At 48.6% G+C, this 14,608-nt stretch overlaps 1 protein-coding gene across 8 annotated transcripts in view; it reads right to left on the bottom strand.

Annotated features, from left to right (window-relative positions):
• Positions 1-4,987: 4,987 nt before the first annotated feature.
• DGCR2 (DiGeorge syndrome critical region gene 2) overlaps positions 4,988-14,608 on the bottom strand; it is a 48,653-nt gene continuing 39,032 nt past the window's right edge. For 4 of the 8 annotated variants that reach the window (XM_075770031.1, XM_075770032.1, XM_075770034.1 and 1 more), the window contains 3 exons: positions 11,839-11,991; positions 10,891-11,154; positions 4,988-10,088 (listed from right to left, as the gene is read on the bottom strand). In XM_075770031.1, the coding sequence (XP_075626146.1) occupies positions 9,847-10,088; positions 10,891-11,154; positions 11,839-11,991 (659 nt within the window). In that variant the 3' untranslated portion in view covers positions 4,988-9,846. The remainder of the gene's footprint in view (positions 10,089-10,890; positions 11,155-11,838; positions 11,992-14,608) is intronic. The other 4 variants (XM_075770033.1, XM_075770035.1, XM_075770037.1 and 1 more) reach the window with 1 other exon arrangement.

Genomic DNA, 14,608 nt, shown 5'->3' with positions numbered 1-14,608 from the left:
CTTTGTCCCTCCCCAGCTTTGGCAACCCCCGCGCCAGGAGAGCGGCGTCTCCCACCAGGGACCTGATGTGGGGCGGGCAGTGCCCTGGGGACCCACGGGCCAAATTCAGCTCATCCCTGCAAACGGGGGGCACACAGCCCCTCCCCAGGCAAAGGCCAGCGGGTGCCCACAGCACCTTGGCCGGGGTCACCGAGGAGCAGCACATCAGTGGGGCAGGATTCGGCACTTTTCCCTCCAGCCGGCACGAGGCCGCATCATGCCACAGCAGCTCGGGCTCTCACAGCCACGCAGCACCGGCCAGGCAGGGCAGAGGGGCAGCACCGGGGCACAAGCCCGGCACAAGCATCCTGTGCCGGGGACACAGCTGTTAAGCTCCTCAGCACGGAGGCAGTGCATGCCATCCCCATTGCACCCGTCCAGGCAGGTCCCATGGCAGCCGGTATCTCGCCAGCAGAGCTACGGTCCCGCAGCGGGCAGGTAGGAAGGGAGGTGAAAACACAGGAGCGTGGCGTTGTCACATTCTCCTAAAATATCCCTGCCCTCTTCAGGCAGCAGTGGAAAGGAGGCCACGGGCCCCAGCCCGCAGCTCCTCTCACCAGTCTTGGCCCTGGCCGGGAGCGCTGCCGAGACGCTGCCAGGATGAACAAACGCGGCAGCAGCGCGAGGGCAGCGGGAAGAAGCTTCCTGCTGCCGGCTTGGCCGGGGACAGGCTCTGGCTCAGTGGAACCACTTGGCTGCTATCGCTGCAAGAGGACAACACACCTGCTGGGGCTCGTCCTCAGTGGGGGCTCTCTGGGGCACTTTTGTCTCCCCCCGGGCAGGGCCAGTCCCAGGCAGGTGCCTGGGCAGCACCGAGCACATTTGGGCACCCGTGGGGGGCACAGAGGAGGGCGGCAGCACAGGGCTCCCCCGAGCTGCTCTGGATCTGCGCCATGGTTGACGCTTGGCCCCTGCTCCGGGGATGAGGTAGTTTGCGGAGGGCTGCGATCATCCTTCCGGAGCAAGCCGCAAAGGGCGGGCAGGCGAGGCGGAGGGTCTCACCAGGTCTGCAGCCTGCCACCGATTGCTGCTGGGAAGGAGAGGAGCTGCTCCAGCACCCGGGGAAGACAGAGACCTCCCTGGGAGACAAGAGCCCACCAGGTGGCACGAGCACCTCTGCCACCCACCTGCGGTGGGACAGCCCGTAGTGCCAGGCAGCGGGGGAAAAAGCCCAGACCCTCGGGGTTCAGGAGTCAATGGGACTCACCACCCCTCGGCTATTCGCCCCATGGCAGAGGCACATCTCCGGGACATCCTTTCAGGTTTTCAGACTTCTCTGGTGGTGATTTTTGGCACGGGGGCAGAAGTAGAGACATCACCACAGAGACCGCGCGACCGGTAACACCCGCAGCACCGTGCCGCAGCACGCAACTCAGCACACGGCGGGAACACGTCCCTTGTCCCACAAAGGGCCCTGCCAGGGCAAAGAGCGGCACAGCCAGCCAGGGGTCTCCGAGAAGCCCACACGGCTGGAGGGGGATGCAGAGCCCCGGCAGAGCTCAGCACAGCCCCGCCGAGGGGCAGGAGCAGAGCGAGGAAGCAGAGGGGGCACGGAGGCGTGTGGAAAGGCAGCGGCAGCAGCAAGGCACTGTGCTGTAGCCCACTCCTGCTCATCCCCGGCTTGCCCTGCTCCCCGGGGGGCACCGCCGGCTGCTAGCACGGGCGCCAGGCAAGAGCAGCTTCCAGTTTCTATAGGAACCAGATCAAACCTTGAAAGAGCCGCTCCATACTTGCTGGTCTCTTGCTGCTGTAGTGGTAGTGAGCTTAGTCGATCCTGCAGCTCTGCACTGTCCTCGTAGGGAGACACCACTTCCATCGTCCTGCTGCCACGGAGCCAGGAGGCAGCTGAGGTCCCCGCAGGCACATGTGCTCACAGCACCAAGGGCAAGAGCCGCGACAGGGGAAAAAATACCACTAAAAAATAAAAATAGTTACTTAAGCTGCAGCCATTGATTGGTCTTGGGCATGATGCCACCGTGCTGGGAACCCCCGCCACATGCACCGTCAGCAAGTGCTGCACCAGCACACAGCGGGGTTGCCAAGATCAGCTCCTGGAGGTAAATCCTGTGCTGCCACCTGGGAGCTCGGCCGGGGACCTGGGCTGCCGGGGACAGTGACAACACAAGGACTTGAGCCGCCAGAGCATGGTTCGCGTCGCCAGGGACAGGCGCACGAAGGGCTGTGGGCATCCAGAGAAGCAAGTGCAGTGGGGATGTGAAGTTCAAGGGGAATAAATACTCCAGCCACTTCTGATTTTCTATTAAAATCTCTGATCTCCATAATAAGCTGCCACCAGCTTGGGGAGAAAGCCAGGGGCGGAGAAGGGAGCGCAGCCGGCTCCGGCACAAAGGAGGCACTGTGGCCAGCAGATGCGCGCTGGCCGCACGCCGCTGCACAGCCCCTTCATTCATCCCGTGCTCCCGCCACCGCCGGGGTCAGTGACATCTCCCCCCCGCCCCGTGAGGCCAGCCAGCCCCCCCACGGCCTGGCACCCCCCGGGGCCACTGCCAGCACGTGGCCCCTACACACACTCGACCCCCACCCCCAAGTCCCCGGCATTCTCCCAGGGGCTGAGCATCGCGGACACACCACGCCGAGCACAGCCGCTAATTACCCTCCCAGGAAAATGCATTTTAGGCTGGTAAGAGCCTGCAGCAGAAGGCTGCCCAGCAATGCCCCTGCCACAGCATCCGAGTGTCGATGCTAACAGCTGCCCACCCTTGCATGGGGTGCAGGGGGACACCGGCTGTGAGTGGGAGCGGTGGTGAGCCCCAAGAGCAGTGGCTGTGTCCAGGCACTCCTGGCTGCTCCCTGCAGCCACAGCATCACCCCTGTCCCCAGGCTACAAGAGGGCAGGAGGGAAGAACAAGTTGCACCTGCACAAGATCGTGCAGCACCAGCAGAGCCCCACGGGGTCCCTGCCAGACCGAGCCCCCTCAAGTGCTTGTGGCATCAGGCACCTGCTATAGAGAGAGATATTCGTCCCTCCTCCAGACAAGCAGCGAAGGAAGGGCTGCGTCCCATCGCCCTCAGCTGAACCAGCATCTCGCAGCCCAGAGCGGAGATGAAGCTCTGGGAGCTGGGGGCTGCGCTGGTTCAGGTCCAGCAGCGATGGAGGTGGTGGCTGCGGCAGCAGCTGCCCTCTGTGGGGCGCAGGAAAGGGAGAGTGGAGCCCTCCACGCCACCCGCGGTGACGATGACACTGTGCCCTGGACAGCTTTCAGCAATGAACACATCCTGCGGCCACAAGCAGGGCACGGGGACAGCCCAGCAATGCTGCAGAGACTTGTTCTGCAGCACTCACAGCACAGACCGCGAGCCCAGCAGCTCGTAAAAAAGCCAGTGAATGTTCCTAGGACCTGAGCTGCCAGCTCAGGGTGTGGGCAGGCATCACCAGGGCCAGGTCTGGACTCTGCAAAAAGGAGATGCTGCTCTTTCCCAGTGCCTGAAAACAGCCCCTCCCATGGCAGGCTGGGATCAGGAGGTCAATTCAATTTTAATTCTTAAACTACTTCTCCCAGGTAAAGCAGATTTGACTCTGCATGGCTCCAGAAAAATCTGATTGCAGCACTTGTACCGCCGGCCATCCGCAGAGCTGCCGCAAGGACGAGGACGCAGGGGCCCCACGGCCCCGCACTCCAGAAGAGAGGCAGGGGCAGGTGCCTGCAGCGCGGCTTTCCCCACTCCAGAAGGATCCATCGTCCGACCAGCTCGCTGGCCACGCCAATGCTTGGATCTCCAGCTGTGTGGCTATGAGCACATGCTACAGGACCAGCAACCGCCCCAGCAGCACCCGGCCCAGAGGAGCAGACAGCGGCGATGCCGAGCACACCTTGCTGGGACGGAGATGCAACACTTCCACTCAGAGTCGGTATCGCTCCATCCCGTATCCCACCAGCTCCAGCGGCAAGCCTGCGTTACTAACCCAGCACAACTGTTTAAAGAGGCTTATTTATCCAGTGAGGCTTTTCGGGGGAATATTTCCTGCTATCAGCCAGCTTTATTAAATAATTTAGTTACGGGCTCTTTCAAGAGAGGCAGCATCCCCTCCCAGCTCAGTGCGGGCCGAGGGGGGGAAGGCAGGAGAGCCGCCTCTCCCACTGCACACCCCGGCTCAGCTCAGCGCGCTTCCTGCAGCTCCAAAGGGAATTGCAATCGCCTGTGATGTAAAGCAGCTCGGGGCTGGTGGAGGCAGATACGCCATCTGCTGTACATCTCCCCGCAAGACAGACTGGTCCCAGCACCGGACGGGAACCCCCTGCGCACCCAAAAACACGGCTCTCCGCCAAGGCTCCTCCTGCCAGCCCACCCAAGCTCACCCCAGGGCCCTCCCTCCAGCACCCGTACCACACAGGGGGTGTAACACACAACCGAAGGAAGGGCACAGTTCCCAAAAACCTTCTTTTAGGAGTCTGATGAAGTTTGGAGCTCGAATTTTGGAATAGCTGAAGAGGTCAGGACAGCCGGACCTCTCGTCAGGCTTTTCCACCAGCCCCCCCACTGCCAGCTGGGCACGCCAGGCTCAGCGCTAACGCCGTCCTCCTCCGACTCCACGTCGGCTCTCTGACAGACTCGGATCACTGCCCAGAGCCCTGCCGCACCGTGCCGGGAGCTGGGGGTCCAGAACAGCCCCCCATCCAGCCCAACCACCTGCACCTCCTGCCCAGAGGCTTGGTGTCCTCCCCACAGGCTTGGAGGACAGCAGGAACAAGCTGCACTCCACCTTCTTGGGTATACAGCCAAGATTGTCCTAAAATTACACTAATACAGGTAAATTCCACTGGAGTTTGTACACAAAAGGACTTCAGCAGCCACCCTGCTTGAAGTTAAATGCATCTACCGATCTTTTTGCAAGATCACTGCTCAGAAGCGTGATTTAACGAGACCTTCCTTCGGTACACTGAGGAACCGCATCGATGCTGCAATCAGGAGACACTGGAACAGGCCATTTCTCTTACAGAACACAATTTATTTGGCATTTGGATGAAATGTTTCTCACAGCATCTTGAGAAAAAAAGAAAGATTAGTGCCAACCCCAAAGAAAGAAGTTAAAACAAAAAACCAGTGTCACAGGGACTGAATTATTATAGTATCAAATTTAAATTCTACATGGTATTTCACAGAATATCAAAATCTTTTATACATTGCCACAGTTAAGTCCAGTCACAAACCAGCTACACAGGAGAAGCCTGCAAATGCAGCGTTGGCTAAAATTACTTTCCCGGAGAAGGTAAAAAGCAGTGTCTCATCCTCCCTCTCAGCCTCCCGGGCACCCGCCGGCCCGACACCGGGGGTACGGTGCAGCACGGCCACGCACGCAGCCAGCCAGCACAGCTTCTCCGCTGGCATCGGCTCCGACCCACTCAACGTTCAAGGTGCACAATACCGGAAAATTAAAGCTATGTCGTACCGTAGCAGGCAGGTAATGCAGGCTGCTTTTAGGGGAAGCAGATCTTCACTGCCGAAAGCGTCTATTCCAAAGAAACGCGTATTTCATATGGAACTGGGGAACATCAGAAGCAAAAATGTATGAACTTTGATTTGCCTCCTCTACACTAATCTGCTCCAATTTTAGGGTCCAGCTCCCAACTTGCAAGGGAAATTTAAAAGACATTTCTGTACACTGCATGTTCCTTAGCTAGGGAGAAAAAAAGAAGTTTCAGCAACTGAGAGACGTGTTACAGATTGTGTGAGGCAACATTAAAACTTAGGTGCTTTGCCACTGAAAATCCACACTTGAAAGATAAAAACCATCTTTTAAACCAGCTTCAAATTCATTTAACATTAGATAGGAAAAGAACAGTAATTACTGGTCACAAACCCATTACCTTCCTAGTGAAACTCCAGAGACACGTGAGCAGGCCATCACTCTGTCACACCTGGGGAGGCAGAGCACCCACTGACTGCAAGATTAAGCCTTCAGAAAAAATTTTCCACGTACTTAATTCTTCTTCTAGACCGGTGTCCTGCCATGAATGGGTGAAGGAGTAGTCTGAGGCTCAAAACTGGACAAGACTGAACACTACGCAGACAAGCTCTTCATACATCTGAATGACAGTTTTGATCTCCTAGCACAGAATGAAACCCACTGTCCTTCTAACATTACAATACTCTACAACTCACCTAGTAAAAAAAGTAGAAGCTGCTGTAAGACTGTGTACATGTACCACCGATAACACCGACAGAAGTGACTATCTAGGGCTGTTCTTGAAGGAACAGCACAGACCTCAATATGGCACCACAGGACGTCGTAAGGATGGGGAATCTGAGGAACGGTTTTGTCCGAGGCCACAACAGGAAGTGCGAGCCCTGCGCAGAACTGACTGCTGCGGCTTCACGATGACTGCGGTCAAAGGCATCCCAAGAGAAACGCACACCCCGTTCAGGCGTGCTGCTGGGAATGATGTGGTAACGCCATCTCCCCCGCTGGGTCTGGAGGGGGATTTAGGATGCATCAGTAGTTAAGAAAAACATCCAGAGAAGCGAACAGTAGTGGGGAAAAACAAAACAAAACAAAAAAAATCAACGCACAAAGTAACTCCAAAGATCTCATCAATCTAATGGCAATCAAACCAGAAAGGTCTTCCTCAGGCAAGCATCAATGCTCCCTAATTGGTGCTCAGGACACACTGCTTACCAGTCACCTTGCCAAGGGCAAGGAAGGTTCGCTGAGTCAACTGCTGTCAAGAAAACTTAACTCTTCCCCAGTTGGTCCAGGAGTCTGAGTAGTTGTGATGTTTTCTGCTACAAAGGCTCTTACTCCTAGAGGAAATACTCAATGTGAAAAAGCTACATTGAAAAGGGCAAAAATGACAATTTTATTGCCAAATTAGAAGCTCACCGAGAGGTGAGCGAGCTGTACTAAGTGAGCTGCACTGAGCGAGCTGCCCCGTTCAAGGCAAAATTTCCCTCGTTTACAGTTAAGATGAAGGAGGATAGGGGAAAAGAAAGAAAATAGCAGCCTCTGTGCCGATATACAGGTGGGAAAGGCTCAGAAGCAATGGGGAAAATACAACACTGAGGCTTCTACAAAGCAGCCTCCATTTGGAACAGCTACAACCAGGAGCCACCATGAAGTTGCCAGTTGTAACAGAGCTTATTTTCAAATAAAATTCACCACAGAACCAAAAGTAAAAAAAAAAAAAAAAAAAAATCATCGAACAGATTCCCGTAGTGTTAGGAGAAGCATGAGGTAAGGTATCTGTTCACCTCAGCCACAAAACACAGCTTCAGAGACTAAACCAAGCCAAAAGGCCTTTTGTTATTGCGCTAGGATACTACAAAGAACAAATATTCCATCTGGCTTCAAAAGAAATTGGAAGTTTTCTATTTTGCACTGCTAACAAAATATTTTTCAGTAACAGATTGTAGTAGCATAGACTTTGTATCCTAATAAAGTGTACACTGTCACAGCCTGTCCTACATCAGAGTGTAGTCAGCTTGAGAGAAGTATTAACCCTAGGAGCCTAGTTTATATCCCAGTGCTTAGCTTCACCTAGCTGGACAAAGCACAAAGGTTACCCTCTACAGTATGTATGTATATATATATATATATATATATCTCGCCACCCAGAAACACACGCGCGCGCACACACGCATTCGTACCTATAAAACTAAAGAAAAATCAGTACATACAATGTATAAAATGTATGAATGTGCTCAAAAATGCACAAAACCCGCTTTATTTTCATACTTCAGAAATGCTCGATAATTTGTAGCATGGTTCTGACTACTGCTATCCATCCACTTCATTAGACCAGGACTTGAACTCAGAGGAGGAGACAGTAAAGAGATCCCACAGGGTGGAGAATTGCTCCTCTCGTTTCGTACCACTGCTGTTAGAGCCAGTCAAACCAGAGTGCAGGACGCGGGCGGTGGCACGGCTCCAGGTGGAGAGGCTTCCTAACAGTGCTTCCTCCCACTCGTGTGCCAGCAGCGCACCCCAGAACTGTGATTCACGCTCTCCGACGGACTCATGATTGTTAGCAAGTGTCTGAATATCAAGACACCAGATATGATGTTAATAGCGAAACTCACAGTTTTCTGTGCAAAAGGAGTTGAATTGTCAAGACCATTCCCCAAGTACAGTATGAGCCTATAGGCAAGACAGAATAGAAAGTAGCAGCATATTCAATGGGGAAAGAGTCAGCTGCACTGGGAAACAACATCAGTGGGTTAGGATTTGTCATACAAGTATGATTTCTCATCATTACTAGAAAAATAGATCACATACACACCCCCATGTGGTGCTTTCTTCCCATCCCTCTAGGCTTGTACCCTTCATAAGGTATAGGAGAACACTCACAAGGGGCATTCTTTATAAATTCCTTATAATTCATTTCATCTGCTGACTGCTACAATAAGTCAAGGAGAAGCAGAGGCAAGAGGAGGATGGGGGGGGAAGTTATTTGTACACTGAAATCCAAACTTAAATTTAACATCAAATTATTTTGCAGTCATTATCAAAACCAACAGTGCTTGAGTTTGGGTGTAGCGAGGGAGTGAATGAATCTTTTTGCCATGTGTAAATTAAAAAGTTCCATCTGAGGGGGAAATTTAAGATGACATACTGGAGTGAAGCAAACTGCTTTACTGATTGAAGTATACTAATCATTGTAACCCCTCGTGGGACTTGGATAAATGGTTTGGGGGGCACAGGGGAAACCCCTAGAATTATGAGACTTGGATAAGAAACAAGTGTCCAATTAGAATTAAACATCACAATTATTGCATGTGGATCACTGTTTTTAAATGCCCTTTGTAGAACTGTTAAAGAAGTGAAGTGGAGGGAACACATTTACATGCTAAATATAGCATGCTCTAAGAAAAGCAAGAACAATGGGCTTTTATCCAGGCCAATCTTACTGTTCACTGTAAAGGAGTTAAACCACAAAGAAAAACACCTCAATCTTCCTTATGGGATTAATACAAACAGGGGCTTCATACAGTGAAGTCAGACTGCATCAAAGTTAATTGCTCCCTGTCTCTTCCCTAAAGTACTACCTAACACAGATGAGGATTCTACCGAAGGGACACAAGCATTACACAGACCCACTTTTCTTTATGGGCCAGAAGTTTACCCAACAGTATGAGATTTTGCAGATACCAACAACAAATAATTGTAATTGCAAATCCTAGCTTTCTTAGTACCCATTTGTCACACACTGTGTAGATCATTCATCCTCCAGACCCTACAGCGTTCAGAAACAGCACGGCAGATCAAAACACGTAAATGTTTTACACTGCGTAACTCTTACTTGCTGGCATGGGTTTTAGCTCCTGCGTTCCCGCTCTGTAAAACAGGCCCCCAGCCCCTTCCCCTGCAGTTCCATCTTCTCTGCCTTTTCCAAGTGTAGCACTGAAGCAAGAGAGAAAGCAACTGATTGAACAGCGACTGCCCCCACCCTCCTTTTCCATCGTCTGGTCCCTAGGTCCAGTGGTATCCAGCCAAATCAAAGCAGCTTTTTTCTCATGTAGATTTTGTTTCCTCTCAGATTAAGAAAAAAACCCAAAACACCCTACCCATAACTTTTCACCTCCTTAGAAGTCAAAGGAATTCTCTGCAGTCTTTTCCATAGCCAATGGAAATCAAGAGCAGTTATACAATCCATATTTACAGGACAAACCAATTAGTGAATGAATAACGACAGCCAAAAAACGAGAGGCACAATCCTAATCTAGAACATAAAAGTAGTGTTCAAAAAAACAAAGTGGAGAATCCTTCTGAAGTTCAAACCATGGATTAGTGTTTGTCTGTGCAAACAGCTGCTAAAACTCTTCCTGACTGGCAGTCGACTTTTTACTCCTTTATACAATGGTATTCAGAGAACAGTGGCTGTGACGGCTGCCCGTGAGAGTTTCTGCCGGTGTGTTTTCATTTAGCGGTGTGTCCGGAGGGACAAGAAAGGTGCTGCTGTCAGCAGAGTCTTCCAGCTCCACTGGAGAAGGACCAACTGAGGGAGCAAGTGATCCCTCTGTAAGCTGTGGGGATACATCACAGTTTCCCAGGGATGGAGGACCGCTTTGCACAGTCTGAGAAAGAACTCCATCTGCAAAGGACAAAAAACAAGCAGAATCAGAACATGAAGTGTATCATTTCACATTCCCAAATAGATTTACTATCTGTATTTCTGGAAGCTCTAGTTTCTTCATTTTGCATTAATGCACAAACAGATGACACTGCAAAAGAATAAAATTATGTAGCAAAAATAAAACTTTGATATATAAATAAGATACTTGCACTAATCAGGCTCACTTATCTTGTGAGATATGCTGCTATAAGATCCCAAATTAGAATGATTCCTACAGTATGTGAATATTGCAGCTGCAAAACTGAAGAGCACTGGGTGAATCATTAGAAAGTGATATTTTTGGTCAATTTTGGGGGGATGTGGGTGGGGGAAGTGGGGAGGAGAGAAGATGCTGGATATATTTTATTCAAAGTCTCTTGTACTTGACATTTGTTCTACTTTTTAATTCCAATCTCTACAGACTTATCTCCAAAAGACCACAAAAGGTACAAGCATAGTGGAAACTATGTAACCAGGTAACCCATCCAAGGTAGGACTTGAAAATAGGTAAGGTCTAAGAGTTAAACTGCTTGCAGTATGGATTCCACTTGTGATTTAGGTGATCCAAACAACCTCTATTGGGAAAAAACAAGCTTAATGATATATTTTAAGAAAAGACTTTTGCATCACAGAAATAGGAGCTTTTACTGTGAAACACATTTTCCCATCACAATCACTAAAACATATAAATACAGTTTAAAAAAAACCCCAAACTAAACAACCATCTACCCTTTAGCCAAAATAAAAAAGATGACGAAAAGAGAAGTTATTGCCTGCATACCTGCAGTGGAACAAAGGATGCTCATACCTGCAGTGGAACAAAGGATGCTGTCTGGATTGACAGAAGCCTCATAAGGAGGTGGCGGATCATCTGGATGTTGAATATCTGGATACTTGTAAGCAGTATATGGTGGAGGCGGATCATGGAAATGAAATGCTCCACCTTCCCCATCATCTGAAAGATGCAGTGGAGTAAGGCCAGTTCCAAAACCATCAGGACCATAATCAAAACCAGGCATCCTGCGGCCCAAGTTAAAATGGTGCACTATTTCAAGAGAAGAAAAAGAAACAAGTGAGTTTATCCCATGCTTTCTTCTTCAATTCAAGGCAGATCTCAACACCTTTTTCCACTTTTCACACCCAAAGAACTCATGTCTCCTGAAGACCTAAAAAAGTCTACATAACCTATACAAGTCAACTCACTGCAGTTACACAATGATACCCAGGCCCACCTGCTCCCAGCCTGTCTGTCCTGCATCACATCTAAATTTGAATCTAACTTCTTCAAACTAAGGACATCATTCACACAGAGAAGATACTTCAAATCTGGACCACATACAAACAAAAAATATTTTTCCATTATCAGCTAAAAAAAGTTTAGGTTTAAAGAACGTACCAAGACACACACACAGGCAGAGACAAGCAAGACCGTGACATTTCTCACCTTTCCATACATCAATCTGTTAATAATAAGCATGAGGCACAAGATAATTGTGTTGATATAAAAGTTTTTTCTTTGAATGTGGAGTGGTTCAGAGAACCAAAACTTGTACAAATCATGACCAGTTCAGGCAGCCACCGCAGAGCTACATTTGGGTACAGTACGGACTAGAATCTGTAACCAGGCTTCCACTGATGTTTTCCACAGATTTGTATTTCTTCTGCTCCCTTCATTCTGAAGCACATACACCACTTGGATCAAGACTTGTCACAGATACAGGCTACTTACAATTTGCTCCAATCAAAGACTCTATGCGCTCTCTTCGCCTCTGGCGTAGCCGGTGGACCATGAAAAGCAGCAGAGAGAGGATGAGGAAGGAGGAAATGCAGCTCACGATCAGACGCATTCCACCAGCCATCGAGTCAAACAAACTGTTGCCATCTGTTACATAAAACATACAAAAGAAGCCTGTTAACTTTTGTTCAAGACTCATTTTTCTCAATATTCTTCTGTCAGTAACGGAGAAAGAAATGCAGAGTGGAGATTCATTAGCCTGGTGTGACACTTCTCCATATTTCAAAAATGTAAGAAACTTATGAATCATCAGGTGATTTATCTATTTATTGCAAGATCATCTAAATATTTCTAAAAATATCTTAATTAGCAAAAGGGACAAACTGTTGAAGGTTTCAGGTCTCTGAAAAAGGGAAAAAGGAAAGGTTAATGGCATTTTGCACATCCACTTGTCTCCCTGGCACGGCTGATGACGTTACACTAAAGAGGACAGCAAGCCTGGAAGCTATGGGAAAGGCCTGAGAGCTGGCATATCTCCATACTATTTCTATCACACTTGGTTATGCTTAAGTAGCACGCGCACATACAGATACTCTACGCAAAGATGACAGACCTAAAAATGACTGTGCTTGTTCTCTGCACCCATTTTCCATTAAAGAGCTCTGAACGAGAAACGCGCCCAGGTTAGGTGTGGATAAGAAACAGATGAACTTGCTGCACAACCTGGTCACACGCTGCTACAGGACACGAGCACTACCACGTGCAAACCCTCTTCCCAACCACCACGCTTCCTAGAGCGACCAGCCAGATCCTGGCCACCTCTCCTTTCCCACACCCACCACAGCTGCAAGAGCTCTCTCAGTACTTTTCCTTCCGCTAACAGCGGCTAAAGCTGTATCAAAGATTCTTTACAAAAGAAAGCTAAAAGCTTCACAAAAAATTGTAAATACTGGCTTGCTACAAATGCTAGTAACAGAAAAATCCACCTAATTTATACACCGTTAAAGTACGTGGCTAACAGGCTGGTGGTATTTATAACCTAACGCATTCTTGGCGACAAGAAAATTATTTAATAGTGCACTACGCATAGAGCTTGAACATTACACCCTCTCAAATCTGGCTGCGCAGTACAAAAGCCTCTGTGCTGTCAAATCTTTCAGCAACTCTTACTGTCAGAGCTTAAGCTGATGCAGTCACACACCTACCAACCAACACACCCTCCTGAACACCGCAGACCTGCCACTGTTCCTCCATTTTATGGCAATGCTGACTTCATGAACATCATAAATTAATGCTAGTAACTGCCTTAAAGTGACTTAAGTAAAATATGCACACAGGCAAGCATGACGCAAGTTTTTTAGGCAGAAAGCCTGACTTCCACGTATTCTCTTTAGGCCAGCTAAAACTGCAATTCTTGGAACTTCAGAGGCGTCTTGGGCCTCTATCACACTGCTCTCAGCCTGTGAGAGCTCCTAATGTTCAACCAGTGTGGCTGGATAAACTATTGTCAAGTAAAGTCCGAGATTAAAAAAAAAAAAAAAAAAAAAAAGACCCTGCTTATACAGAACAAGGCAAGCATCACAGAGATTTCAAACCCACATAAATACAAATAGATTATTTCAGAAAGGCTGTTTTACACTCAAGACAGTAGTAATACACACTACAACTGTACCAGCTGAGTCACTAGAGAAGCTTCTGCACCATCAGCTCTTTCGAAATGTTTTATTTCTTTTACTTCCTTTTCACAAATAAGAGTTGCAGGTCTGTCTAAACAAGAGCCACACAGAAAAATTATCTTCTATCACATCCACGGAGCAGCAACAGACAGACTGCCTCAGTTTCCACATTAGTACATGAAAGATTTTCCTCTGCTATTTATCTTCAACTAAATGAGGAGAAACATCTTTCAAGATAATATAGCTGTGAATGCTCAGCTTACTGCTACCACTGAAAAATTCCCCTACTACCAAGTCCTTGAGTAATGTTCCTTATCCACTTGTAATTGTTGCTCACCCACTCACACTGCGAGGACTGATTACCTGCCAAACCAACAGCAGGATTTATTGCCCCCCCCGGTGTCTCCTTGGGTGATTAATTTACTTACTGTTGATTAGTAAGCTGTTTTCTTTCCTTTACAACAGAGCTTAGGAAGATATATGTAAGAATTGGGCAAAGATAAATACATGCTGATTAAAGAAAGTAATTAATTAATTTTGTCAAATAGTCATTTATAAACACCCAGAAGGAAAATTGAAATGTTTCATTTAAAAATTTCAGTGTTTATCACTAGCTGAAAGTTTGACAATTGCTTGATGATTCTTCTCTTAAAAGCTAAGTTACTAAAAAACCAGAACACTTCAGGCAAGAGTATAATGAAACAGTTTTATTTAGCATCAGTACAGAAAGAAGAGCTTAAGGATCAGAAGGGATGTGATAAAATACACTCTTCAAATCAGTATTCATGAAATAGTTAAGACCCACAGCAATAAGCAAGGATTAAAGAACACAGCATGAGGTTATCCCAGGTCATCTTATCCCAGCTGCTGGGTGATGCTTTGCTGACACTGTTCCTGCAGTTAAAAAGGTGAAGACAAAGTCTTAACTCTGTTGATAAGAGTGGGAGGAAGACTCCTGCTTCTTCCCCATTCTTTCACCGACCAACCTGCAACACTACCTACAAACATCTGTTAAGCTTAACCCTCAGGATGAATGTGAATGACAGCAAGGAGGAGCCAGTGGCCTTTAACAATTAACTTCTGTAGTT

Source organism: Balearica regulorum, chromosome 17, assembly GCF_011004875.1.
Source record: "Balearica regulorum gibbericeps isolate bBalReg1 chromosome 17, bBalReg1.pri, whole genome shotgun sequence".
Lineage (NCBI taxonomy): Eukaryota > Metazoa > Chordata > Aves > Gruiformes > Gruidae > Balearica > Balearica regulorum.
This window is presented reverse-complemented; position numbering and strand designations above follow the sequence as displayed.